Source organism: Schistocerca gregaria, chromosome 5 (genome assembly GCF_023897955.1).
Source record: "Schistocerca gregaria isolate iqSchGreg1 chromosome 5, iqSchGreg1.2, whole genome shotgun sequence".
NCBI lineage: Eukaryota > Metazoa > Arthropoda > Insecta > Orthoptera > Acrididae > Schistocerca > Schistocerca gregaria.
Genome location: NC_064924.1, coordinates 173,880,169 through 173,905,236, shown reverse-complemented (window position 1 = coordinate 173,905,236; position 25,068 = coordinate 173,880,169). Strand labels below are relative to the sequence as shown.

The 25,068-nt window shown below is 41.4% G+C and overlaps 1 protein-coding gene across 2 annotated transcripts in view; it reads left to right on the top strand.

Annotated features, from left to right (window-relative positions):
- Window positions 1-25,068, top strand: part of LOC126272002 (E3 ubiquitin-protein ligase PPP1R11) — a 70,174-nt gene that overhangs the window by 24,824 nt on the left and 20,282 nt on the right. Inside the window, exons 3-4 of one of the 2 annotated variants that reach the window (XM_049974489.1) lie at window positions 11,820-11,990; window positions 22,102-23,326. In XM_049974489.1, coding sequence (XP_049830446.1) covers window positions 11,820-11,990; window positions 22,102-22,160 — 230 coding nt within the window. In that variant the 3' untranslated portion in view covers window positions 22,161-23,326. Of the gene's footprint in view, window positions 1-11,819; window positions 11,991-22,101; window positions 23,327-25,068 lie in introns of those variants that run through there. The other variant, XM_049974490.1, reaches the window with a different exon arrangement.

Genomic DNA, 25,068 nt, shown 5'->3' with positions numbered 1-25,068 from the left:
AAGTCCTACAGGCAGGCCTCCCGCAAGGACTTTACTGTTCTTTCCGAGCTCTGTATCATCCATACTTGGCTGACTCATGCTCCTGCTCATAGTTAGGACCCACCCCACTGTCATCGTGGCTCTCGTTTGATGGTAGCCCACATTTTGCTGGACTGTCCCAATCTAGTCGCCTAGTGGTGGACACTTAATCTCCCTGACTTGCTATCCCTGGTGTTAGGAGACATTGCCCAGTGATTGACTTAGTTTTACATTTTATTCATGAAGGTGGTTCTTACCACTCTCTCTCTTTAAGGGAAGGCCACTTAATGTTATTAGCCCATTGAGGGGTTGGCCGAATACTCTGTTGTCTCCTCTGCCCAGATCGGCCTGTGACTGTCTGAGTTTGGCACCCCAGCTCGATCTTCAACCGACCTGCTCTTTTACTCATCTTCACCCCTCTGGCATGGTCTTTTACAGTTGTACAGAGGGGGGGGGGGGGGGGAGTTTCCATTCCACAGACAATCATTTGGCCCCCAAGGGGGCCGCAACTCTTTTGTGGATATGTATGCGGCAAGTATGGGACCCTGAGCTAGTGCAGCTCTTTCCTTTCCGGGCTGCATACCTTCCCTTTCCACATCCCTCCCTGTCCCCGATCCTTCCCCCCCACCCCCCACCCCTTCCCTCTCTTTGGGAGTAAGTTTTGTGCCTACGTCCGGAGACGGACACTTGTGAATATAAGACGTGGTTTCTCTTATTTATCTCTATAGTGAAAAGTCTTAACTTGCCCTTCTCTTTTCCTAGGTTCTTATCTTTGCCTTCTTCTTCACTGCGACATTTGAGAATTCTCTGCCCCGGCCCCCGGCCGACACGCATTCCCACGCATAGTCAGTGACGGGTAATGCATAGGTCTCCACCTCGGGTATACAAGTAGAACACATACATACCCCCCTGGTAAAGACCAGACTCAGGGAGGGGTGATTACCCAAGCTGGTACCTTCTGAACGTGCTGATTGGTCCTTCTGTCTGTTTTTTGGGAGGTGTAACCTGAGATGTGGACAATCACCTGATGTTGGCGGGAGTGCTCTCACAGAGGAGCGTGCCATCGGGGATGCTGGTAATCATGGGGGATACTTCTGCCATGATTTTTTCCACTTCTACAACTTCTGCACACAAGAGAAAGCTAGATGAGTGTCAGCCATGTACAATTCTTCCGTCAGTGCCAAAGTTCCTAGTTGCTTCTCGGTCTGACGAAGATCAAGTCTTTCATTATTCAGTTATGAAATGGCACCTTGTTGTTAGAAACAGACAGTGCCCTTTGGGCACATAAATTGCTTCGAACTACACTGCTACACACCTTCCCTGTCCAGGTGGAAGCGCACCTTACTTTAAGTTTATTGCACGGGGTGGTTTATACAAGATCACTTGACGAATTATCCAGTGAGGACATTCAAAATTACCTGTCTGATCAGATTATTTATCTATTTATTTATTTTGTTTAGCATATGGTTAATACAGACATATCATGAAATTAAGTGACATATACATATGTACATATTGACACACAAGAAACTTAAGTTTGTCTTTACAACTGAATATCCAGTCCTTTAATCCAGCGCACAGCATCTGGAGTTGCTAGCAGGAAGCCATGATAGGCTCCTGCATTCACTGTCAATGTGGTGAATAGTGGTATGGGGTCCCGCAGTCACAGGCTGGATCAGGCAGCTTCTTCCACTTAAAGAGAGCATCCCTGCATTGGTCATGGCTGGTACGGATTCTGTTGAGAGTAGTCCAGGTCTTGCGTGGTAGGTCGAATCCACTTAGAAGTTAAGCACCTGAGATGATGATATGTAGGTGCAGATCTGTCGCTGCTTTCCACCGACCTTTCCATTTTTCAAGAGGTTTGAAATCCTTAGCAACCATGTCAGCAGCATCCTACAGAGTTGGATGGTGTGATTTCAGTGTCTTACGATTTAAAAGTGGCAGTTCACTATGTATGGGCAAGTTAGAATTCCTGGAGATCTTGTGGAATTCTCTCATAAGGGCAGTACATCTGCGTAGGTCAGGAAGCATTATACTGGTTAACAGTAGAAGCCAATAAACTGGAGTAGATCTGATTGCGCCAGATATTATGCGCATTGTCGTATTCAGCCGGTTATCAACAAACCATGTATGATGAGTGTTCGTCCAAACAGGTGCACAATACTCAGCACTTGAGTACACCAAGCCCAGAGCTGAAGATCGCGGGGTGGTTGCTGAAGATCCCCAGGTAGTTCCACATAGCTTATGGAGGATGTTGTTCCAAGTCCTCAGCTTTTGAGCTAAGTTAAGAAGGTGTTGTATGAAGCATAATGTACGATCCAGGATGACACCAAGATATTTTGGGTTCCAGTTATGATGAAGAATTGTGCCTCTGAAACTTTCTTCTGGTTTTACGTTTGCCAGCCGATTATTTAGAGGGAAACAACACACTTCTGTTTAACTCACACTGGGTTGGAGTCTCCAGATTTTGAAGTAATTATGTAATGCAAACAGGTCGTTGGTTAGAATCTCTTCTGTTGTCTTCATTTCCTGGTGTTTTATGGTTAGAGCTAGGTCATCGGCATAGCAGTATTTTCTGGATGAAGTGTCAGGTAGATCAGATAGATAAAGGTTGAACAGTAATGACGAGAAAACTGATCCTCGAGGCAAACCATTGTGCAGCTATTTCTCCTTACTTATGTTGCTTCCAGTGATAACCTGAAACTTCAGATTGCTTAGCATGCTGTTAATCAGTCAAGCGATTGTTCTGCAGGGTATTATGTGGAGAAATTTGTAGATAAGGCCTTCACTCCACACAATGTCAAAGGTGGCAGTTAGATCAACAATCGCCACAGATGTTTTCTGCTTCATTTGGTATCCTGACTCTATGAAGGATGTGAGAGACAATACTTTGTTGCAGCAGCTACGCCCTGGTCTGAAGCCTGCCTGATCAACTGGAACGTTCTCTAAGATAGCACTACTTATTCTGTTATATATTAGCCTTTCAAAAATCTTGTAGCAGCTAAGTAGGGCAGTGGGGCGATAGCTTTCTACCATATTGCTGGGTTTGCCAGGTTTCAGAACAGATATTATCTTCACCTTTTTAAACTCCAATGGAAATTGACAAATTAGCAGGATGTCAGTGAAGAATTCTGCCAGCCATTTCTCAGCTTTTCCTCCCATATGGATCAGGAATTCTGGATGGATACCATTGAATCCAGGCGCCTTAAGAGGTCTGAGGTCCTTCAGTCCAGAGTCAATGTCTGTAACTGTGAAGGGATGGGTATACTCAGATGAGGGAGATGCCTCCTTTTTCAGGTCACGAAGCTGTCGTCTGATATGTCTTGTATGTTTCTTGTCGGGAGGCGCTCTTGAGGTAGTAATGATGTGGGAAGCAATTTGGTCTGGTGTTACTTCGGAATTTTTTCTGCATGCTGGTGCACTTCCTCCCAGTTTTCTTCTTGCTGGAGTGGGTGAAGTCCATATTTTCGTCTGTTTCTGTCCATTTCTGTCTCCAAGACGTGTCCAAGCTGGACAGTAGTTCCATGGCTATCTCTGGGTCACCACTTTGCTGGAAGTGTTGCTACAATGTTTTACTTTCATCATTCCATCCTGGAATATATTCTTTTCGGTATCCTCTTGGCATACATTTTTAGCTGTTGCTGTTACTGCACCATTGAAGCATTGATCAGCTGAACAGGTCGTAATGGCTGTGCATTGAGTCATGAAAAGGGTTGAAACGGAAGTGGTACAGACCCACACTCTCTTCTCGATGTTTGACCGAATTCAACTTCCATCGAACATCAAAGCAGGATATGAGATAATTTCAGTTTTTCCCTTGCATCCCCAACCTTATGTGTTGCTGTTGGTGTCAGCAGTTTAATCACACCAACCAGTCATGTTCCGATAAGGCCAAATGTGTCACCCTTGAGGGTGATTGTCCTCTTCCATCCCCTCATTGCAGCAACAGTATAGATGACCACACTGCTTCCTCTAGAGATTGTCCTATTTTTAAAGCTGAACGAATTATTCAGGAAATCCAAATGAAGGAAAAGGTCTACCTTTGCTGCTCAAAAGTCATTCGCCAGTAGAAAGCCCACTGTGCTCCCAGCGGGTGAATATAGTACTGTTCTCACCTCTCCTTGACCTACTGAGGAGGTAGCCACACGGACTTGCAATCTCACCTTTAGTGCCACAGTCGTCAGATTGGCCAACCCAAAGATCACCTGTACAACCTCCCTACTATCACCTGCTCACTCTAAGGCTCAAGCTTCATTGGCTCCTGATAAATCATGGTCCTCAAAGTCAGATGCCTGGACTTCCAAAAAATGAGCCTGCTTGTTAAGATTTTTTACGTACTCAGACCTCACAACCATCAGTTTCTCCCTCATCTCAACATCCTGCTTTCAACATCCTGCTTCCAAGAAGGCTCATAAGAAACAAAGTTCCTCTCCTTCTCTGCCATGGCATGTCTCTTCTACGGCGTCACTCAGTGGTAGTCACCCTCAGCCATCTTCCGTGTCACTGAGACACACTGCTGGTGGCCGATCAACCAGCCGATCAGTGGCTGCAGGAGCTGCCCCCGAACAGCCTATGGATCAGGATCTTTGGCCTCTGGCTGAAAGCCGTTCCTCATCGTCAGCTGCTGGCTCTCGGCAGTCATTGAGTTGATGGCAACCGTGGTGAGATTTTTCCCTTTTCTGTCCACCCTATGTCAATTATCCATTGGAATGTCCACAGAATTTGCTCCAATCATGATAAGATGTCGATCCTCTCACGATCCCACTCCCCAGCCATCTGTCTTCAGGAAACAAAGCTATGTCCAATGATCACATTGTCTTCCCTCATTTCCAGTCAGTCTGGTTTGATCTCCCCTCTTTTGATGGTGCTCCTCCAAATGAGGCACTTACTATTCTTCTCCATGATACTAACCATTATCACCCAATCCCCATACACAGCTCTTTCCACGCTGTTGCTATACATCTTCCCCTTTCTGGATACACCTTCTCTTTTAGTACCATATACATTCCATCATCCACACCAATGGCAAGAGCCAATCAACTTCATCACCTCTCACCCCAGTATATGCTGGTTGGGAACTTTAATGTCCATCACCCGCTTTGGGGATCTCCTTGTCAGAGGCTCCCTATTGATTGACCTCTTCCACCAAGCGGATCTTGTTTGCCTCAACACTGGGGAACCTACATTTTTGTCTGCCTCCACATCAACCTACTCTCATTTCTGCCATACTGTTCAGCTAGCTTGGCGTTTCCAATGGTTTACTCTTGCTGGTACACACTCGAGTGACCATTTTCCCTAGGTCCTTCCATTACAGTCACAACTGCCATCTATGCGCCCAAGACGCTGGCAGTTTCCCCAAGCTGATTGGACATTTTTCTCCTCTCTGACAACACTTGATGACTGTCAGTTTCCTAGCATCGATGATCAGGTCACTCATGTTATGGAAGTTACTCTCACAGCTGCGGAATGTTCAATACATCATACCTACCCTTTTCCCCGGCACCTCCCAGTTCCTTAGTGAAACGAGGCATGCCGTAACTCAATACGTGAGTGGAGACATGCCCTTTGCAATTTCCACCTACATTAGCGAACTACACTCCTGGAAATGGAAAAAAGAACACATTGACACCGGTGTGTCAGAGCCGCCATATTTGCTCCAGACACTGCGAGAGAGCTGTACAAGCAATGATCACACGCACGGCACAGCGGACACACCAGGAACCGCAATGTTGGCCGTCGAATGGCGCTAGCTGCGCAGCATTTGTGCACCGCCGCCGTCAGTGTCAGCCAGTTTGCCGTGGCATACGGAGCTCTATCGCAGTCTTTAACACTGGTAGCATGCCGCGACAGCGTGGACGTGAACCGTATGTGCAGTTGACGGACTTTGAGCGAGGGCGTATAGTGGGCATGCGGGAGGCCGGGTGGACGTACCGCCGAATTGCTCAATACGTGGGGCGTGAGGTCTCCACAGTACATCGATGTTGTCGCCAGTGGTCGGCGGAAGGTGCACGTGCCCGTCGACCTGGGACCGGACCGCAGCGACGCACGGATGCACGCCAAGACCGTAGGATCCTACACAGTGCCGTAGGGGACCGCACCGCCACTTCCCAGCAAATTAGGGACACTGTTGCTCCTGGGGTATCGGCAAGGACCATTCGCAACCGTCTCCATGAAGCTGGGCTACGGTCCCGCACACCGTTAGGCCGTCTTCCGCTCACGCCCCAACATCGTGCAGCCCGCCTCCAGTGGTGTCGCGACAGGCGTGAACGGAGGGACGAATGGAGACGTGTCGTCTTCAGCAATGACAGTCGCTTCTGCCTTGGTGCCAATGATGGTCGTATGCGTGTTTGGCGCCGTGCAGGTGAGCGCCACAATCAGGACTGCATACGACCGAGGCACACAGGGCCAACACCCGGCTTCATGGTGTGGGGAGCGATCTCCTACACTGGCCGTACACCTCTGGTGATCGTCGAGGGGACACTGAATAGTGCACGGTACATCCAAACCGTCATCGAACCCATCGTTCTACCATTCCTAGACCGGCAAGGGAACTTGCTGTTCCAACAGGACAATGCACGTCCGCATGTATCCCGTGCCACCCAACGTGCTCTAGAAGGTGTAAGTCAACTTCCCTGGCCAGCAAGATCTCCGGATCTGTCCCCCATTGAGCATGTTTGGGACTGGATGAAGCGTCGTCTCACGCAGTCTGCACGTCCAGCACGAACCATGGTCCAACTGAGGCCCCAGGTGAAATGGCATGGCAAGCCGTTCCACAGGACTACATCCAGCATCTCTATGATCGTCTCCATGGGAGAATAGCAGCCTGCATTGCTGCGAAAGGTGGATATACACTGTACTAGTGCCGACATTGTGCATGCTCTGTTGCCTGTGTCTATATGCCTGTGGTTCTGTGAGTGTGATCATGTGATGTATCTGACCCCAGGAATGTGTCAATAAAGTTTCCCCTTCCTGGGACAATGAATTCACGGTGTTCTTATTTCAATTTCCAGGAGTGTATATCCACTGTAAGCAGTTAGGTGCATGCTGCCGTCGCATCGTACATGATAGCAGTAAGTCAAGCTGGGACTTCTTTACCAGCTCCTTTAACACCTTCACTCCTTCATCTTTAGTTTGGAGCTGAATTCAACGATTATCCGGCAAGTCTATTTTCTCCCTGATCTCTATGCTAACTGTTGCACAAGATACTTCAGTGGACCCTGTCACAACTTTCTCACGAATAGTGTATGTAAGGGTTTGGAGTGCTTTATAAATTGCCATTTAGGCTGGTGGCTGGAGTTCCAAAACCTTTTAACACCTGCCCAATGCGGTTTCCGAAAGCATCATTCCACAGTTGACAATCTTGTTGCTCTCTCAACTTATATCATGAACAATTTTCTCAGGAAACGCCAAATGGTAGCAATATTTTTCGCTCTGGACAGGAGAGGCATCCTGTTGGAGGAGAGGAATCCTCTGCACACTGTTCTCTTTGGGCTTTCGCAGTCAGCTACCCCTTTTCATCTATGAATTTATGACAGAGCACACATTTGAGGTGCGGGTGAACACTACTCTATCCTGTACTTTCTCCCAAGAAAATGGGATGCCCCAGGGGTCTGTGCTAAGTGTTGTACTGTTTGCCACCACAATAGATCTGATTATGGATTGTCTCCTTCTTTGTTGATGATTTTGCAATCTACTATAGTTCTCAATGGACCAGCATTCTTGAACGGCATCTATAAGGATGTCTTGATCACCTCCTCTCGTGGAGCATCGAAACCAGCTTCAGGTTTTCTCCCAGTAAGACCATCTGTGTAAATTTTTGACGTCATATGGAGCTCTGTCCACCTTCCCTATATCTAGGACCTGTTGACCTTCCGTTTGCGGACGTCAACAAATTCTTGGGATTTACAGCTTTACACAAAACTGTGCTGGTCTTCCCACGTTTCATGTCTTTTGGCTCACTGTGTGCAATCACTTAACACCCTCCATGTTTTGAATGGTACCTCCTGGGGAGTGGACCGAGTGGTCCTTTGTCACCTATATTGCACTCAGTGTGCTCGAAATTAGGCTATGGAAGCATAGTTTACTCATCTACATGGCTGTGTATTCTTCACCGTCTAGATGCTGTCCACCACCATGGATTGTGCTTAGCGTCTGGAGAGTTTTACACCAGACCCTTGGAAGAACCTTTACACTGAGACTGCTGAACCTCCACTGTCCAATCAGCGAGCTGTCCGTCTGAGTTTTTACGCTAGTCATCTGTCTTCCATACGTGCTCATCCGACCCATGCCCTTCTTTTCAGCACATCCTTGGATCTAGGATATGCAGGCTGCCCTTCCTGTGTACTACCACTGGGAGTCCACTTCTGTCAACTGCTACATTCCTTCTCCTTCCAATTTCCTACAATTCTCTTGACAAATGGGGGTATAGCGACACCTTGGCTTCGCCCCCAGATGTGCCTTCACTATGATCATCAGATTCCTCAGATAGTAGCCCTCCCCTCCCCCTCTACCCTTCCCCCTATAGTTTATCATCGGGCATTTTCTGCTCAATGTGCATAAATGGAGGATGCCACATTTATTTGCATTGATGGCCCAAAGACTGCCTTTGGTGTTAGGAGTGCCTATATTGTTGGCAACACCTCTATTAGATTTTGTCTTCCCAACCAGTGTCCAGTTTTTACTATGGAGCTTTACGCTGTTCTCCAGGCTGTGCAATACATCCATCGCCATAAGTGGGTGCAGTATATTATATGCACGGATTCACTCTGCTGTCTTCTCAACCTCCAAGATTTTTATCTCGTCCACCCACTGGTCCACCACCAAATTCAGGACTGCCTCCACATGCTCCATTTGGGGTGAGGGGGGGAAGGGGTGCGCATGTCTGAGGCATTCCTCTGGATCCCAGGGCATGTTGGTATCTGCGGAAATGAGGCAGCTGTTATAGCAGCAAAGGGTGCAGTCTCTCTTGCTCAGCCCGCAGTTTGCATGGTTCCCTTTGCTGATATACAGAGTGTTTTATAAGTACAGAGACCTGTTTATTTCTACAATGGTTTACATCAGTTTACAGCTTGAATATTAGCTATTTTTTGACATAATCACCATTTCTGTTGATGCATTTTTGTAAATGCTGTGGCAGTTTTTGTATGCCCATGTCATACCAGCTCGCCACCATGCTGTTCAGAAAGTTATGAACCTCTTCTTTCACCTCATTATCGGAGCTGAATTGCTGGGAGCACAATTAATGCTGACAGATACTGAGAGACTCTTAAAAAACTCGAACGGGCAATTCAGAACCGGAGAAGAGGAATGTTGAGCAAGGGCGTACACATTTTCCAAGACAACGCTCGCCCGCACATCGCTCTGCAAACCATTGCTCTCCTGCAACAGTCTCAGTGGAACACAATCACCCACCCACCCTATAGTCCTGACTTGGAGCCCGGTGACTATCACCTGTTCCCTAGTTAAAACAACATTTGGCTGGAAAGCAATTGAGCTCCGATGACGAGGTGAAAGAAGAAGTTCATAACTTTCTGAACAGCATGGCGGTGAGCTGGTATGACATGGCATACAAAAACTGCCACAACATCTTCAAAAATGCATCAGCAGAATTGGTGATTATGTCGAAAAATAGCTAAATGTTCAAGCTGTAAACTGATGTAAACCATTGTAGAAATAAACAGGTCTATGTACTTACAAAAAAATTGGAGACCTTACTTTTGGGATTACCCTCATAGTTCCATGTGAACAGCCTGCAGCAAGGGTTGTGTCGTCAATCGTCACACTCCAGTCATTATAAATGACTATATAAATGGATAACAGTGTCAACCACAATAAAGCCTTGTTTCAATGGTTACTGGTTTGGGTCAGTGTGTGACCATTCTCACATCCTTAATACCATAGTGGTAGGGGAAGTGATGGTGAATGGAGCAGCTGTTATGACTCCACGAAATAAATGGTTTATTGTGGTCAAGATTGTTTGTAATCCATTTTCAAAGTCCTTTTAGCTAGACTGATGTTTCACCATGAGAAATGTTCTCAAAAACTATGTTATGAATGATCTGTTGTGCACATTGCTCTGTGATTTCAGTTGCCTTCACCACAAGATGACCAGGATGCTTGTAAACCCTCATGCTTTGCCTTCCCTCATTAAACTTATGGATGCAGCTCAAGACATTAATCTATGACAAACATGTGTTACCATACAGATGTTGCATTTTGTGATGCACTATTCTGTGTACAGTCCTCTGACCCACAAAAAACACGAATTCATGGTGTTCTGCTTGTGTTCACTTGTGCAGTGCACCCACCATCTTACACTGGCTGTCACACGGTGTCCTGTAGCATATACAACGAGCATACATAAGCGGCTGTCTTCTGGTAAAAAGTGCATGCATAATTTAAATGCATAGAGTAAACTGACATTTATTTATTGACCTACCATTGTAGAATCATAGAGCATATACTGAACTTAGACAGAATAAGATATCTTGAACAGAATGATTTACATGCTTGCTAGCATGGATTCCAAAAACATCAGTCTTGCAAAACCCAGCTTGCACTTTTCTCACATGATTTTCTGAAATGCATGGATCAAGACAGTCAGCGGATGCAGTATTTTCTTCCTTTCTTTCTTTTTTCCTCCTCTCTTTTACTTCTGAAAATCATTTTACTCGTTACCTCACCAGTGATTATTGATAAGAGTATAATTATTAACAAAAATGTGATTATGTGGATCATCAAACAAAATTTGGAGGCATTCATCGTAGGAAAGATGCAGCATATTATCTTGTATGGAAAATCATCAACAGAAGTAAAAACAATTTCAGGTGTGCCCCAGGGAAGTGTGTTGGGATGCTTCTTGTTCATATTGTATATTAATAACCTAGCAGTCAACAAAATCTGGGTATGACAATATGCAGGGACATGAAATGGAATGTTCACATAGGTTCAGTCATATATAACAAGAGTGACAGACTTCGGTTTATTGGCAAGATACTTGGAAAATGCACACTCAGAATTGTGTTGTATTAATGCTTGATTGTGTATATTAATTCTATTCATATTGAAGAGCATTGAGGACAGTAAAAAAAATATGAAGCAGTAAAGTTTTGGCTAATATTTAAAAGTGTTGATTGTATTCCATTAATGGAAATTACATAAAGAAAAATTAGCATTTATTTTAGTGACTGATAGCAGAAATGCCCGCAAAAGACAAAGGTTCAGAGTTAAATTCTCAGTCTGGCACACAGTTTCAATCAGCCAGTGCAGTCTCTGCTGCAGAGTGAAAATTCCATTCTGGAATGCAGTTTGTTATTTGCATATTCCGTGGATCATGATTTCAATTTCTTGCTATAATATGGAATGAGTCAGTTTTACATTTATAGTAATCTTCCACACAGAAAATACCACACACACATACATTAATTTTATTATTCCGTATTTACAACACTGGGTTGATGGTCAAAGATAACTGATTTAACTTTTTGATTTGACTTGGTGTGTGCTTGCCATAAAACACAAAATGTGGGTCCTATTTTTCATGACTGCACTATATGTGGACTGCAGTGCTAACCCTGCTCCCTACATCCGTATTGTATGGAATTTGTACTCTTCACTCCTTTCTAAGCCACTTCGAAAGCAAAAAATAAAAATGCTCAGATAATAGTAAATACTGTCATTCTTTTATGTGTACACTGTTTTATCTGTCATGGTGTTTTCATACCTCTCACATCCAAGTTAATTTCTATTCAGTCTTGATACTAGTGATTATTTTTCATGACAGCAAGTTACATTTTTTGCAGGTTGTTGCCAGTATGAGAAACCAAGACAGTTTGGTGAAAGCTCCTCTGATAGTGATGATGATGAATGTGAGAACTGTCATGGTCATGTGGAAAGGAAAAGGAAGAAGAAACAAGATAATGGTTCTTCATGCCCATTGGAAGATAAAGATGGTGCATGCCCCCCTCCTAATGGTAAGATATAAATAATGTTAATGATTGATTGATTAGGATAACCGTATTTTATTGCTTATGGAGGTTACTTCAGTACTAGTTACAACAAGCAGTTCAACTTCTGCACAGTTGCCAACTGGTAAGTTTTTTTATTTATTTATAATTGTTTAATGATTTATTTAACCTGGCAAGATTAGGACCATTAGAGCCTCTCTTACATGTAAAAAGATGTTCTACATATTTTACATTATACATAATATGATAACCATGTTACATTACATATAGAAGTAAACAAATGACAGTAGAACAGATAAAAACACAGTTTATAGTAGTACTTGTTAAGTACAAGAATAAATATATAGTTATGGTAAGGGAGCTTTTTAATTATGAGTGGTAGCAGCAATGGATATGAGAGAAAGGGGTTGAAGAGTGAGAGAGAGAGAAACTTGATAACATACAGTTAATGAATATAAGGGGAAAGGAAGTGGTGTGACTCACAGAGAAAGGATAAGAGAAATAAGTGTAGCTGGGAGATGTTAGGAGTGTTGGCTTCACTATTAGACAAAGGGGAAAATTGGGTATATACATTAGTTTTTGGGGAAACATTATCAAGGTGAGACAAGGAACTGTTTCAGCTTTATCTTAAAGGCAACAGGGCATTGACTTGCATACATAGTGTAGGGCAGCTTGTTCCAGAGGTGAACAACAGAAACAGTGAAGGAATTTACGAATATTTTTTTCCCCCTGTATGAATAGGCACATATAACTTGATAAGTGAGAACTTGTGTTGTGCTGATGATAATATGACATGTATTTAAGGAGAGACAGTGGTAGAAATCATGAAAAAAATCACCATTTTTCATTTGCTTATTTGAAAGTAAGTATATTTGAGATTATTATCCCAAATATTTTCTTTGAAATTCGAAATGTAAATGGTATAATAAAAATTAAAACCGTAAACAGTGTAATACATCATATGCCCATTTTTCGAGATACAGAGTGGAGGAAAAATTTTCTTGCTTGATTTGGCTTGTGCACCTGGAAAATATAGCTTTGGAAGTCTGTGATTTTTTTGGTATACAACACAGCAGTGTTGTATAGAAGGTTGTTGAGCTTTGTAAACAAGTTTTGTGCTGTTAAGTGGAATTTGAGTGAAGTTGGATTTATTGCGTCATTCTTTGTGCAAGGTTGAATATATTGATCATTTTTTGCAATGGCTCAGCCTGGTGAAGTATTTGAAGAATATATTTCCAATACAAAGTGAAAAACTGATGCTGAGGTTAGGATCGGGCCTGCAGATGCAATCATTAGCTTTTCTCCAAGTGCATCGAAAATAAAATTTGGGAAAGGTACTTTGTCAGAAGAAATAAATCATGGCAGAAATACAGGTTTCAGGATTGTGGCTCTGGAAATGGTGGCTGAGGCACTTATAACAGCCAGCAAGTGCTTTTTTTGTGGAGAAAATGTGAATTTGTGGATGATGGAGGGAGAGAGAGAGAGAGAGAGAGAGAGAGAGAGAGAGAGAGAGAGAGAGAGAGAGAGAAGGTTTGGTTTGCACATTGCACATTTTATGTTAAAACTGTGATGCTGACACTCTAATCAAGATATTGATGGCCAGTAATAGAATGTATGAAGCCAATACGAGATTTGTTTATGGACTAAGGTGTATAGGGATTGGAAGGGGGGGGGGGGGGGACCTTTTATGTGGTATTATTAACATGCCTGGTTCTCCCCTAAAATTTACTGCGGTGAACACTACTCTTTTCAGTGCAGTAATTGAAGATAGCATGAAAATGGCAGTCCAAGGGCAAGGGGCAATTCAAGAAAATTGTGCTGCAAGTAATATCAAAACATATAGCAGTTCCTTTTGGCAGTTCCTGGATGAATAGGGTGCATAGTTCACTGCATGGAGTTTCAGCAGTCATCAGTGTTGACACTGGAAAAGTAGTAGACTTACAGGTGATGTCTAATTATTCTTCTGTATGTTCCTTGCACTAGAAATATAATGATGCTGGCAAAGATGCAGTGACAAGAAGCTCAAAAGCCATTTGTAGCAGGAATTATGTAGGCTCCTGTGGTGGGATGGAAGCTGCTGGTATGAAACTCATTTTCCATAGGTCTTTGTATGTTTGTGTTTGTTTGCGTGTCTATCGACCTGCCAGTGCTTTTGTTTGGTAAGTCACATCATCTTTGTTTTTAGATATATTTTTCCCACATGGAATGTTTCCCTCTATTATAAAAGTATGTAGTAAGATACACTCAGTGTTCAGGGGATGGAGACTAGTGCTTTCAAGAATGTAGTTGAAAGTCAGCCCTGTGGAAAAAGACTGCAATACTGAAAAACTGGAGTGCTTAGGCCAATTCGGAAGAGGATGGACAGATGACTCAGAAGACTTGTTGCAGACAATAAAGGCAATCTACTAGTGGATGGGAAGCCACTGGGAGCAAAAATAGACTAACAAAGAAGAGAAGTGACAGCCTGCAAGTCTATTAATATGAGGAAGGCAGTAACCGGGCCATTTGGTTTCATTACTTGTTGACAGACACGACACCTCAACATGGCCTGTGTTCTAATGAATGGTGCATATTTCTGAAAAGCAAAGAAAGTGGGGAAGCTTACAGCCATAAAAATGACCTTCCGAATGAAGTTGCAATGGCCATTAAACAAACTGTTAGAGCACTGGCTTAACCAGAACTGCTAGAAAAATGTCTGCATGGCAAAACACAGAACCCAAATGAACGTTTCACTGCTCTTATTTGGAGGAGTTGTCCAAAGATTGCTTCCAATTTGGTAGTCAAGATTTCTGCTTTGGAAGCTGCAGCAGTGTTTAGTGTTGGGAATGTGGCAAGGCTTCACATCGTCAGTAGGTTGGGCTTTACATCTGAGTCTTCTCTGAGCAGATGCTGCAGATCATTGATGAGCAATGAATTGTGAAAGTGGAGACTATAGTATAGAATACAGAAAAAAACTGCTAGGCAAAGTAGCAGAGGAGCCAAAAGAGCTGCAGAGCCTTATGAGGAAGAACTGAAATATGGTGTGGCAGTTTTAGCTAAGGTACGACTAAAAATTTTTTAAAACATTTCATCCAAACTTTAAAATGATTTTTCTGCAACTTAGGGTTTTCTCCGTTCAGGATCGCACACGTCAGAAACTCTTGGAAGGAGTTCAATGGAGTTTGGCACACCTATTCTCTTATTTGGAAACAATATTTAAATGTAACAAAATTTTAATCTAGATATTATAAACAGTTTTATGGTTGTTCAAATTCAAAATATCACAGAAAATAATAGAAATGATTTACCAAAAAGTTACTGCACTTAATTGTACATTTATTAGTATAGATTACCTTACCATAGAAAAAATTTGCAAAAGTTACCTTGAAATAATTAAAAAGTGTACCTTAAAATAACAATGTAACAAAAATTCAAAATTCTCCCACAGTATTAAAATTTTATTAAAAATTCTGTAAAAAGTATTTAAAGCATAGTGGATCCCTCTACAAAAGAGTGCAAAATTTCAGTGAGATTGAACAAAAAATGACAGATACATGGATTTATGAAGATGTCAGTGCCAGACTGCCACTTATGAACTTATTAATTTATGATAGGATACTAAGATCACATGCGGCACTTCATTTTTTCATGTCCCAGATTTTGCGCCAGTTTTATGACTAAAAGTCGACCATCATTTATAGGACCGAGAGCAGACTGTCATCTATAAAGGTGCAGTGTTATGTTAGGTCTGTCACTTAGGTAAAGCTGGAGATCATTGGCATAGAAATGTTGATCACAGAGAGACAGAACTGATGAAATATCATCTACATACAAGGAAAATAAGCGTGAGCCCTAGACTGGCTAATGTGGTATTTCTGAGAGAACATTTTTGCAGTTCAACTGTTCATTCTCACAGACGACATATTGCTGTCTGTTTTTTAAATAACTTTCAAACCATTTCAGCACACTCTCAGAAAAATAGCAGGTGAATTTTTGCGAGTTTTATGTCAAAGTTGACATTATAAAAAGCTTTGCCGATGTCTGATAGTGTCAATGTTGTAGCCTCACAGTTGTCTGTGGCATATCTCAGACCATCAGCTATCTTAATTAGTGCCATGTTTATGGTATGGTGTTTATGAAAGCTGGCCATTTATTTGCCATATAGGCTGAATTTGCATACGTGTTCAGTAATTTGGTCATGAACAACAGGATTTTGGATAGAGCAGGTAATATGCCAGTTGGTCAGTAATCTCAAGATCATTGCATGTCTTCAGTCTTAGGGATAGGTTAGACAATGCTACTTTTCCATGAAGTTGGATATGTTCTGTTCATGGAAGAAAATACATCTGTTAAGACAGGTACTGAGCTATGGGCAATATTCTTAGTTGTGAATCTGTTGATACTATCATTATCTATTGCTTTTCTTGTGGTATTTATTGTTATGTGCTTTACTTTGCCTCGTCAGAGGTTAGAGTCCTCCCTTGGGCATGGGTGTGCGTGTTTTGTCCTTAGTGTAAGTTAATTTAAGTTAGATTAAGTAGTGTGTGAGCCTAGGGACCAATAACCTCAGCAGTTTGCTCTCATAGAAACTTACCACAAATTTCCAAATTTATGTGCTTTACATGGAAAGCGGAATGGTTAGTTAGGCAGCCTAAGGATTATTGCGAATGATAGTTCTTTGAGGAGTAGGGTTTACTCATGCTGAGGAAAAGTTCATTCAGTTTGTTAGCTGAGACTTGATAAGCAGTTTCTGATTTTTTTTCCTTTCTGACACCCTAGCTATAGACGTTCTTCCACAGATTCTATGGTGTTGTATAGTTGACTACACAGGAATAACCATGCCTGATTTTGAAATTGCAAGCTCATTGATTTACCCTGTTTCACAGCTTTCTGTGTTCTTTGTAACATTTGGGTTTCAGACTTGCCTTGAAATGCCTGTGGGCAGCATCACTATTGTTCATCATTTGACATAATTGAGTTGTCAGCCAAGGAACAGGAATTTTTGTTACATGGATTGTGCATATAGGAATGTGTTTGTCATACAGACCAATGAGTTTATTAATAAGTTTCTTGGATTTTACCATCAATTGTTAGCTCTGATTATTTGATACCAAGAGGTTTTCGAGCAATCAACTGTTGGAGCATCACAATTTGTGTGTTTAATGTTCCTGCAAGTTACATAACACGATTTTAGTTTTGGGGCTATGAGTAGTAAGTCAGGAATTGTACATTATCTGCAGAGAGGCATGGAGCCAAAACTTCAGCTACATCTCTTAGTGTGTCAGTCTTTATCTTTGTGAGTAGATCTGTAAGGGTGCAACTCTTGCTGTACAATGATTGCACTGTGATGGAATAATGTGTATGCTGTTGTGACTAAACAGTTTCCTTGGCTTTCATTTATTTCAACTGACATGAACTCGGCCTGCCTGCCCTTTTTTAAAAGATGTTCAACACACTTAAGACTCTTGTGTTTGAGGCCACATTGTATACACACATCAACGACCCCACTGTGTTTGTTTGGCCTGCCAGTCCTGAGAAATGCCTTTTGTGGGAGATGAACACATACAGAGGATGTGTGTGGTTTTAGTCACATTTTGGAAAGTAGGATTACCTAGAAGCTTAGTTGGTGGAAGAGAAGACTCAGTTCTTCATAATGTGCAGTTAAGGATTCAACAATACAATGCACTACTAACAGGTCTGATGTGTGCTGCCCCTACCTGCAGCTGGGGACAGAGGAGGACACTTCCAGGAGTCAATGTATCTCAGGGGTGGATGAGATTTTGTGCGCTGGAGAGGTTCTTTCTTGTGATTGCTAAATCAAAGGAGATTGCAAAGCTAAGATTTTCTGAGATTACGGAGATATGGGAAGTCGATGGAGAATATTTGTTATGAGGAAAATATGGGTGAGATAGTGATGCATGTGAGACAATTGATCCTCTTTTTTTTTTTTTTAAGGAGAAGTGTAATTAGTGTACTGTACAGGTAAGGGCAGAGAGACAAATAAGTATGAAAATAGCTTTAAAATAGCTGGTTGGTCACAAAATAATAGTCACAGGATGTTTCTGAACCCTTTTTCCCCCAGAAACTTCCTGTGACTATTATTTCACAACCTAGCAGATATTTTGAAGCTATTTTTATTTTTGTAATTACTGTGGTCCATGCCTCTACCAAGACTTTCTGTCAAGTCTACGATAAAAAGATGTGTCTGTGTATGTATGGATGGATATATATATGTGTGTGTGTGTGTGTGTGTGTGTGTGTGTGTGTGTGCGCGAGCGCGAGTATACCTGTATACCTATCCTTTTTTCCCCCTAAGGTAAGTCTTTCCGCTCCCGAGATTGGAATGACTCCTTACCCTCTCCCTTAAAACCCACATCCTTTCATCTTTCCTTTTCCTTCCCTCTTTCCTGACGAAGCAGCCGCCGGTTGCGAAAGCTCGAAATTTTGTGTGTGTGTGTGTGTGTGTGTGTGTGTGTGTGTGTTTGTGTGTGATTTTATTGTGCCTGTCTACCGGCGCTTTCCCGCTTGGTAAGTCTTGGAATCTTTGTTTTTAATATAAAAAGATGTATGATTTATAAGATCAGTGCCACCAGTGGAGAAAATTAAATTGAATAACTACAAGATTAGCATATAAAGCTACAATTGAGTTAGTAGTTACTATAATAAACATTGGTTGTGATTTTGTAATTTGCAGTTTAGAGCAGAGAGAACCAAAAAAATATTTGAGTAACATAATCAAGGAAAGGAGTAATGATCACCATGCTGCTATTACAAACAGGTAGAGAATTTTTGGGCAGAGGAACTATAGTTGGTGTTAGCAGCAACTAAAGTTTAATAATAGCTACAGTTATGTGCAATTTAGTAAAGGCTCAAATACAAAGATAATTACAAAGATCATAGAACTGCAAGATAGTATTTCAGACTATAAGGGATGTTACTCTGGATAGTAGTAAATCAAAGCAATCAGTATTAAGTTCACACTTTGGCTCATGTAGTTTTATTTAATTCTTATTCTGTTCAGTCATATTGATAACTATCTTATTTCCAGCTATGTCCGTGATAATTACTCTGCTATCCTGAGTCCACACTGTCTCTAGGCCATAATGGGATATGGCATTGTTCAAAATCTTCAGATGTTTGTGTGCCAGATCTTCTCTTATCGTAGACCCTGTCTCTACTAATTTTTTTCCCCTGGCTACAAATCACCGCTCTTTTTTTGATATGAGGTGAGCTTCACCATTATTGGCTGAGGTGTGGTAGCATCTCATACTTTTCGTACCACATAATAGTTCATGTCAGTATCCACTTTGCTTTCTTTAGTACATAATTTCTCACATGTAACCTACATAAGAAGGATACCTGTGTTTTCTGCTTCATTTTCTGCTGCATCTGACTGCCGTAGGCTATTTTGCCATAGATACTGTTCTGACTCATCCGTCATAGGAGACAGTTTTTCTTCCCAATCTCTTGTCTTTTTCTTGTACTCAGAAACTAACTTTCTAGAATACTAATTTCTGAAGTATTGTTCACAATAGTTTAATTCATTTTGACTAAGACTGCTGCAGTCTGATATAAGTGCCGACAGTCAGATCAAGAGTATCTTTATTGTGAAGCACAGCCCTTATCTTGGAGCAGATCACTTCTGCTATAACATAAATTAGGGCCTCACCTTCGTAGTCGGCTACGTCACTGCATCTGCTGCTGCACCGCTGCTGGATATGCTGTTGTTACAATTGTTACCTTCCATGTCCTTCACTTTTACAGTGTAGGTATTGATGGAGCACGAAAAATCTAGCACTGTTGCAAAAAACACTGCAGTTTACACAAGTTCCGCATGTATTAAACAATGGCGTTAGTGAGATCAGATTTGATGTCAACTGAAATATGCAAGACAAAGTTAACACAATGGGTATGCTACAGTCACTATCTTGCAGTATACTCCCATGGAAATAAAATAACTCTCATAACCTTACCTATATCATGAAAAGGACCATATGGCAGAGGTGCTGAGTTGCAGATAGGTATAACAAGAAGACTGTCACAAATAAATAAAGCTTTAGCAGTAAGGCCTTCGTCAACATTAGATGACACACACACACACACACACACACACACACACACACACACACACACACGCGCCTGCAGTCTCTGGCAACTGAAACCACACTGCGAGCAGCATTACCAGTGTGAGATGGGAGTGGCAACTGAGTGGAGGTTAGGAGGAGGCTGGGGTGGGGAGGGGAAGGGATAGTATAGTAGAGGTGGATGACAGTGAAGTGCCGCAGGTTAGATAGATGACAGGAGAGAGCTGGGGAGGAGGTGGGAAATAGTGGAAAAGGAGAGAAGTAAAAAGACTGTGTGTGATGGTGGAATGACGGCTGTGTAGTGCTGGAATGGGAACAGGGAAGGGGCTGGATGGGTGAGGACAGTGACTAACGAAGATTGAGGCCAGGATGGTCACGGGAATGTAGGATGTTTGCAGGAAAAGTCCCCACCTGCGCAATTCAGAAAAGCTGGTGTTGGTGGGAAGGATCCATATGGCACAGGCTGCGAAGCAGTCATTGAAATGAAGGATGTTGTGTTGGGTGGTGTGCTCAGCAACAGAGCAGTCCAGTTGTTTCTTTGTCGGTGGCCATTCATGAGGACAGACAGCTTGTTGGTTGTCATGCCCACATAGAATGCAGCACAGTGGTTGCAGCTTAGCTTGTAGATCACGTGACTGGTTTGACAGGTAGCCATGCCTTTGATGGAACAGGTGATCTTTGTGACCAGACTGGAGTAGGTGGTGGTGAGAGGATCTATAGAACAGATATTGCACCTAGGCGTATGACAGGGATGTGAGCTATGAGGTAAGGGTTGGGAGCAGGGTCTGTGTATGGATGCACGAGTATATTGTGTAAGTTGGGTGGACAGCAGAGTACCGTTGAGGGAGGTGTGGGAAGGATAGTTGGCAGGACATTTCTCATTTCAGGGCATGACGAGAAGTAGTCGAAACCCTGGCAGAGAATGTAATTCAGTTGTTTCAGTCCTGAGTGGTACTGAATTAAGAGGGGAATGCTCCTCCTCTGTGGCCAGGTTGGCGGGACTTTGGGAGGTGGTGGGAGACTGGAGGGATAAGGCACAGGAGATTTGTTTTTGTGAAAGGTTTGGAGGATAATTACAGTCTGTGAAGGCTTGTGAGCTGCATTTGTGTGTGTGTGTGTGTGTGTGTGTGTGTGATTGTGTGTTTATGTTTGTATGATGAAGGCCTTACTGGCCGAAAGCTTTATTTATTTGTGTCAGTCTTTTTGTTGTTGCACCTATCTGTGACTCAGCATTTTTGCTGCATGGTGAGTGGAAACTTTTCTTTTCGTGATATTGATACATTCCATCTTGGATTTTCCATTGTTTCATCTCATAACGTTAATTAATGCCTTAGGCACTGTGTGTCAGTCTTTGTGTCTGTCTGCTTGTTGATGTGACGAAGCAATTTGTAATAATCAATGTGGGTAATTTGTTGAACAACAGGCTGCCCATGTTTCTCACTCCATCTTGACTTCTGCTCAGTCTTTGATTCACAAGATGAATGTTTCCCTTGATTCATTTCTAATTGTTATGAATTTCTCCATTTACTGTAGAAATATCAATGTAATTTTTTATTTTTATTTTTTTAATTTAATTTTTTTGAAAAAAAGAAAATCCTGTTTCTAGAATATAAATACAGGGGACTAATGGTATTTATTGTATGTAGGTTACTGATTGTACTGGTACTCTCTTCATGATTTTATTTATCCTTTTGCACAAGGAAAATTTTTCTGTAGTGGCCCCTTCAGAAAGGGACTGTTGTAAAGTGTGCAAACTCATGACACAAAGGTTTTAGAGAATTTATATCATGTGATTGCTTGATGATTCTTGGTGTGTAACATTCTCTACAACTTTACATTTTCTGCCTGTGGTGATCCCACTGGAGTGAATTGTCAATGAACGTTACCGAAAACATTGTCTCTGCTACTTATTCAGTTCCTCTATAATCAGTTTGTAAGAAACCCATATAAGCATGGTGATTTCTGGATGCATAGAAGTTTAGTAACAATCTATTATTGTGGATACAGGATTTGAGTCTTTCTATTGTGTCATTAATATTGTATTTCATTTGCAGATCTGAATCTGATTGTAAGAGGAAAATTTGGCCATCTGCAAATAACATGGGACATTTGATGGGAGGTAACTGATAAAGAATAGGAAGAGGAAAGGGCCTATTACTGCATCTTGTGGAACTCCACAGCTCATTGGGCTGTATCACAACAATTTTATTTTTTTCAATCTTCAAAGCTTGTGCTTTCGATCATTTGCTTTCTGTGGGTGAGGCAAGATTTAAACCACTGATTTTCTGTTCCTCTGATGCCATGTAATTCTAGCGTCTGAACCACCAGTAGTGATTAATAAAGTCAAAAGTCATACTTTTATCAGTGAAAAGCTCAGAAGCAAATTCCTTTTCATTGAATGATTAAGAACTTGGTCAGTGAAAATGAAAAGTACATAATAAACAGTCCTGTTTTTTTTTTCTTTAAAAATCAAAACTGGTGTTTGGTCTGTAGTTCCCCAAGAAATGCTGTCAATCGCTGTATCTTGCCTTTTCAGTTGTCTTAGATACAGCTGGAAGTATGGAAATAAGAGTATAATTGCTTACGTCATGTCTATCCCTGTCTAGAAGACTAGAATAACCTCTGAAGTCTTTGATACTTCTGGGAAATATCCTATGCTCATTGAGCTGTTTATCACATTACATGGGATCATGACAGATACCACAGAAATATAGTTTAATAAATAATCTGGAATACCATCAACTCCATATGAGTATGATGATTTTGTGAGTATTAAGTCTTTTAATGTTTCTTGTTTAGTTGCTACGGTCAGGACAGTTGCTGTGTTAGATGTTGGGATCATAATTTTGTGAGATTCTTATGGCATAGTGATTCCTGACAATAGATTATCAGCAGTCATTTAGAAATCAAGGCTAATTATTTCACCCATCTATTTTGCATTTGTAACTCCTGTCTCAGGTGAGTGAGACCCACGTGGTCCTGGTTTCTGTAGTACCATCGACAACTTACCAATGTCCTTTACTCGTATTATCTGAGCTTACAATATAAGCTGGTGGTCTGAAGTCTGCTTTGCATCTGTTATGACTTTCTTAAGGGTTTTTTAGACTTTACAAAACAGCTTTGGAAATCTATAACATTTTCCCTTGATTGTACAGGAAGTGATTATTCCCTTAGTAGTGCATCCTTTTTATTCATTGCTTCTCAGTGGATTTTGTATCTGTCTTTGTCTTTCTGAGAGGAAATACATTGTTAAAATAAACAACACTTATTATCAACAAATATTTTTGTTTTCTTCTCAGTTCATGATAGCATATTCCCAGGTCTAGTGTACTTTATCAACATCAACATCAAACATCTTTAATGTAACGTCTGAATGTGAACTTTGGTAAAGATACCCTGAATTTGACTGTGGGCACATATATCAGACTGCAGCAGTTCCAATCAAAACTAGTGTAACTGTTGTGAGCAATACATCAGAAATTAGTAGATTAGATTAGATTAATACTTGTTCCATAGATCATGAATACGACACTTCGTAATGATGTGGAACGTGTCAGGTTAATAAAAGATGTCTGTACAAGAAATTACATTACACAAAATATTGCATGACACTAATGATTATTTTTTTTTTACTTAGTTTATATCTAAAAATTCAGCCAATGAGTAGAAGGAGTTGTCATCTAGAAATTCTTTTAATTTATTTTTAAATGTTTGTTGGCTATCTGTCAGGCTTTTGATGCTGTTTGGTAGGTGCCCAAAGACTTTTGTGGCAGCATAATTTACCCCTTTCTGTGCCAAAGTCAGATTTAACCCTGCATAGTGAAGATCATCCTTGCTCCTGGTGTTATAGGTATGCACACTGCTATTACTTTTGAATTGGGTTGGATTATTATCAACAAATTTCATAAGGGAATATATATACTGTGAGGTTACTGTGAGGATCCCTAGATCCTTAAATAGATGTCTGCAGGATGACTGTGGGTGTGCTCTAGCAATTATTCTGATTACACGTTTTCGTGCAATGAATACTTTTCTACTCAACAATGAATTACCCCAGAATATGATGCCATACGAAAGCAGTGAATGAAAGTAGGCATAGTAAGCTAATTTACTGAGATTCTTATCACCAAAATTTGCAATAACCCTAATAGCATACGTACCTGAACTCAGACGTTTCAGCAGACCATCAATGTGTTGCTTCCAGTTTAACCTCTCATCAATGGACACACCTAAAAATTTTGAAAATTCTACCTTAGCTACAGACTTCTGTTCAAATTCTATATTTATTACTGGAGTTGTGCCATTTACTGTACGGAACTGTATATACTGTGTTTTATCAAAATTTAAAGAGAGTCCGTTTGCTGAGAACCACTTAATAATTTTGTGAAAAACATCATTTACAATTACATCACTTAGTTCTTGGTTTTTGGATGTTATTACTATACTTGTATCATCAGCAAAAAGAACTAACTTTGCATCTTCATCAATGTGGAATGGTAAGTCATTAATGTATATCAAGAACAGTAAAGGACCTAAGACCGAACCCTGTGGGACCCCGTGCTTGATAGCACCCCAGTTTGAGGAATCAGCTGTTGTTTTAACATTACACGAACCACTTATTTCAACTTTCTGCATTCTTCCAGTTAAGTATGAATTAAACCATTTGTGCACTGCCCCACTCAAACCATAATGATTTAGCTTATCTAAAAGAATTCCATGATTTACACAATCAAAGGCCTTTGAGAGATCACAAAAAATACCAATGGGTGATGTCCGGTTATTCAGAGCATTTAATATTTGATCAGTGAAAGCATATATAGCATTTTCTGTTGAAAAGCCTTTCTGAAAACCAAACTGACATTTTGTTAGTACTTTATTTTTACAAATATGGGAGGCTACTCTTGATTACATTACTTTCTCAAAAATTTTTGATAGAGCTGTCAGAAGAGAGATTGGGCGGTCGTTGTTGACATCCGACGTATCCCCCTTTTTATGCAATGGTTTTACAATGGCATATTTCA